This window comes from Propithecus coquereli, unplaced genomic scaffold, assembly GCF_000956105.1.
Source record: "Propithecus coquereli isolate 6110/MARCELLA unplaced genomic scaffold, Pcoq_1.0 Scaffold269, whole genome shotgun sequence".
Taxonomy (NCBI): domain Eukaryota; kingdom Metazoa; phylum Chordata; class Mammalia; order Primates; family Indriidae; genus Propithecus; species Propithecus coquereli.
Genome location: NW_012148274.1, coordinates 1,944,449 through 1,948,402, shown reverse-complemented (window position 1 = coordinate 1,948,402; position 3,954 = coordinate 1,944,449). Strand labels below are relative to the sequence as shown.

The window sequence follows — 3,954 nt, the reverse complement described above, 5'->3', positions numbered from 1 at the left end:
TGCTTTAGTTCCAACTTCCCCACTTGACTGGCGCCACCACCGCGCAAGGGTGGTTGGTGAGAGTTCGTGGGGTGCGAGCACGCCATTCATCTGTCAGCTCCTGGCAGTAGTGCGCTGTGTTTCTGTTTGCAGTGGAATTTGTGGATAGTTGCACAGCTCGACAGTGTTTTCAATTCTGTCTGCTTAACAGCCCATCACGTCAAAGAAGACCAAGAGAAGGCTGAAGGAAGAAAACAGATTTTTTAATGAGGATTGGGAATTGTAGTATTATCTTGTTTTCTGCTAAAGATAAGATGATTTGCTTGCTTTGTGATACTGCAGTATCAACATTAAAGAAATTCCATGCTCATCAGCATTATAGCACTCACAAGGACTACAGATATTTTAAATTGGAGGGAGAGGCATGAAATTTATTACAGAAATTAAAAGGTGAAAAGCAAAAGCAAAGACAATTCTTTCAAGCAGCAATAAGACCTGGAAATAATGCCACTGAAGCAACTTATAAAGTAGCTTGTATACTCGGGGGAAAAAAGGGAGACCATTCAGTGATGTAGAAATTGTGAAAGAATGCATTGTCAGAATCGTAGGATGCTTAGACCCTGATAACATTTCAAAGTACAAACAAATGCCTCTTTCAAGAAGAACCATAACTGATCAGCACCATGAATTAGCCTTCAAGTTAACAGAACACCTTCGTGCAATACTTCAGAAGGAAAATATGTATTATTCAATCACTTTGGATGAATCAACTGATACTACTGACTTGGCACACGTTTTATACTTCATCACAGAAGATTTTCTTTGCTACAAAGAGTTACTCGCTTTACGCACTCTTATGTACAGAACACAGGGAATAGATATCTTCAGTGACTTTCAAGATAAATGTAATGAAGCTGGACTGAATTTGATAAATTTAGTGAGTGTATGTACAGACTGCACCTTCCATGACGGGAAAACATGAAGGGTTTATTGCACAGATAAAGTATGAACAGATCCAGATGCTCTCATTTCTTTTCATTGAATCTTGCATCAGCAAAATCTCTGTGCTAAAGCTACTATTTTAAGTGACACTTTGCAACAAGTTATAAGTATTGTTAACTATATTCGTGCAAATGCAACATGGCATCATCAGTTTTGTAACATGAGGCATTCACTGTGGATTTGCGGTATAATTCGAAAGTGTGTTGGCTATTGCAGGAACAGGTGTTGGCCAAAATTTTATCTCTGTAAGAACATAGTTAAATTTTATGAAGAATGGAATCAGCAATGTGAATTACTGAAAGAAGATTAAGAAGACTTCTATAGCAATGCACATTTCTGTATCATATCATGTCGAATCAAAACAACCTGGATATTTCTTCACAAGGTAAAACTAAGTCTATATATGATACGTGGCAAAAAATCCAAGCATTTCAAAAAAGCTGTCTGTTTTCAGAACACTTCTTCTTCAAAAGGAAATTTCAGATGAATGTTTCCCCCAGTTAGAATCATTTGAAGAATATGCAGCTGTTACAGACCTTTTATTTGGAAAATACAACAAAAGGTTCACTGACTTTGAGAATCATGATGTCACACTCAAATTAGCATTCGGCCTCAGTTGGTATCACCAAGGCCCCTAAAGCACTACAGATGGAATTGATAGAGCTCTCAGCAGATGACATTTTAAAGTCATTGTTTGATGCTAAGAAAGATCCAATTGAAATATGGAAAAATGTAGTAGAATACCCATGCCTTCGGCAACATGCCCAAAACATGCTTCCTTGCTTTTCAACCACTTATTGCTGAGAGTCTACATTGTCCTACCTAACCCAAATCAGGAGGCCCTTAAGGTCACAAATGACTGAAACCCATCTAGAAGATCAGCTGAAACTGCTGATCTCCATGCTGCAACCAAATACTCAAATGCTTTCCAGCAAAAAGCAGACACAACAAAGTCATTAAAAGTTTAGTTAACTTTAAAATTAACAAATAGTTTTTGTTTTTTGAAATTACTAACTACATAGTAGTTAGAATTTTATAAAATAATGTGCTATTTTTAAGTATATCTAATTGAAGTTTCTTAAATGCAGCCTTATTTGATTACAGCTAAATTAATGCGGCCTTTCGATATGAAGCTTCCCCACCCCTGATTTAAGCTGTACCCTGTTGACTACCCATCTATCTTGCTCCTAGGGACACCGAGCTCTATAAACTGTCTCCATATCACTGGTTCTGAAATCCCTTTTTAGAGTTGCTTTCTTGGTCCAGTCCCGATAGCAGCTGTCTTCGGTTGGGTTCTCTGGGAGACAGACCGTGCAATGGAGATGCTCGCAGGAAGCGGGTGGGGAAGGGCTCTGAGGAGCAATCACCTGGGAGGAAGTAAAGCCTCCCTGGGCAGAGGGAGAGCTCAGTGGTGACTCAGGGACAGCAGGCCTCGGCCAGCACCACAGGGGCTCTGAGGCGGGGATGGCCCTTCAGAGATCCAGAATTAGGGTGCGGGGATTGGATTTTTGTACCCCTCATTGACCAGGCGCTAGATGTGGGGTGTCCCTGAGGAATGAGAGGCACGAACTTCAGCGAGGCAGTTCCCCTTGGCTGAGAGCTGTTCTGGAGAGAAACGCAACCGCGAGGCATCGGCAGGCCGCGTTCATGGCGGTTGGCGAATGAGCCCCTCAGTCGCGAAGAGGAAGGCCAGTGCTGCGCACCTCGGCATCCAGTACAGCCCCTGCTAGAATCAGCTGAGAAGTTATTTCTTGGCCCCTTCGCTCTGAATGGAAATCCTGCCGTTTTAAAGGTCTAGATGAATCCTATTCAATTTTAATTTCAGGTTACTGTTGTTTTAAAAACAAATCAGAAGGGAGATCCTTTAAATAGAAAAGGTTGCTTGGAATGTATGATGTGTACTTACTTTCTGTGAAAATTTCAGGGAGCTGGAAGACAAGAAAAAGATTCAGAACCTCTTGGCTCTTGTGGGAACAGACGCTGGAGAAGTGACCTATTTTTATAAGGAGCCTCCGCACAAAGTAGGTAATCTTCGGTGTAGCAACATGCACGTGGCTTTTAGAAAACACAGGCTGGAGTCCGTAATCGGAATAGCTGTAGTATTTGCTGAAGAAAACAGGTGGAGAATTAGCCATCACAGTCCCATGTCTACCTGAGTTTTCAAAGCATTTTTATTCAAAAACCTGGGAAGTAACATTGTTTACCCCATTTCATCATTTAGAAATCTAAAGCACAGAGGGGGAGACGTTTTGTCTGAGATTAGAGAGGAAAGCAGGAGCAGACTTTGTGTGAGAGAAAGTTTTGGTACTTAAGTTTCTTTTTTAATCTTTGTTTATACTGATTATGAACGTTATACATGGTCTTTATTAAAACAAACACTCAGAGTACAGAAATCTACCATATAAAACTGAAGTTTCTCATAATCCTATACCCTAGGGATAAACCATTATTAGTAGTTTGGTATGTATACTTCAGCTCCTTCCCCATTCGTAAAGAAATATTTATGGGCATGTATACTATTTTCATTTTTTCACTTTTATGAACAGTTTCTCATGAGCATTTTTATGCATATCTACATAGGTATGTATACTTCCACTACTTTCCTAAAGGTCCTTGTCAAAGAGTTGATTTTTTTAAGCATATATTGCTAAATAGCCCTGCAATTTTATTTTATATTTTTCATTTATATCATCAACACTGGGTTTTATCCAGTTTGTTACTTTGCCTATGTGATCTCTCATATGCATGACATCCTTAAATTTGTCAAAGTTATGTCAATTTTGACAAATTTAACTTACAGTAGTGTTTGATCTGTAGAGCCAAGGCTAAAAAGTAAACTATTACATTTATAGGAAGGCTACTTCTATGCCGTTTTGTGCTTCCTCAGGTCAGCATTCTCCAAAAGACTATCCAGGCTGTAGACGTATGTGAACAGAATGAATCTTCAGCTTTAAAAACAGGTAACAACCACAT

General features: G+C 39.6%; 1 protein-coding gene across 2 annotated transcripts in view; it reads left to right on the top strand.

Annotated features, from left to right (window-relative positions):
• The window catches only part of CCDC77 (coiled-coil domain containing 77), a 34,630-nt gene that overhangs the window by 22,054 nt on the left and 8,622 nt on the right, over positions 1-3,954 (top strand). For both annotated transcript variants that reach the window (XM_012647453.1, XM_012647454.1), the window contains exons 5-6: positions 2,906-3,002; positions 3,869-3,941. In XM_012647453.1, coding sequence (XP_012502907.1) covers positions 2,906-3,002; positions 3,869-3,941 — 170 coding nt within the window. The remainder of the gene's footprint in view (positions 1-2,905; positions 3,003-3,868; positions 3,942-3,954) is intronic.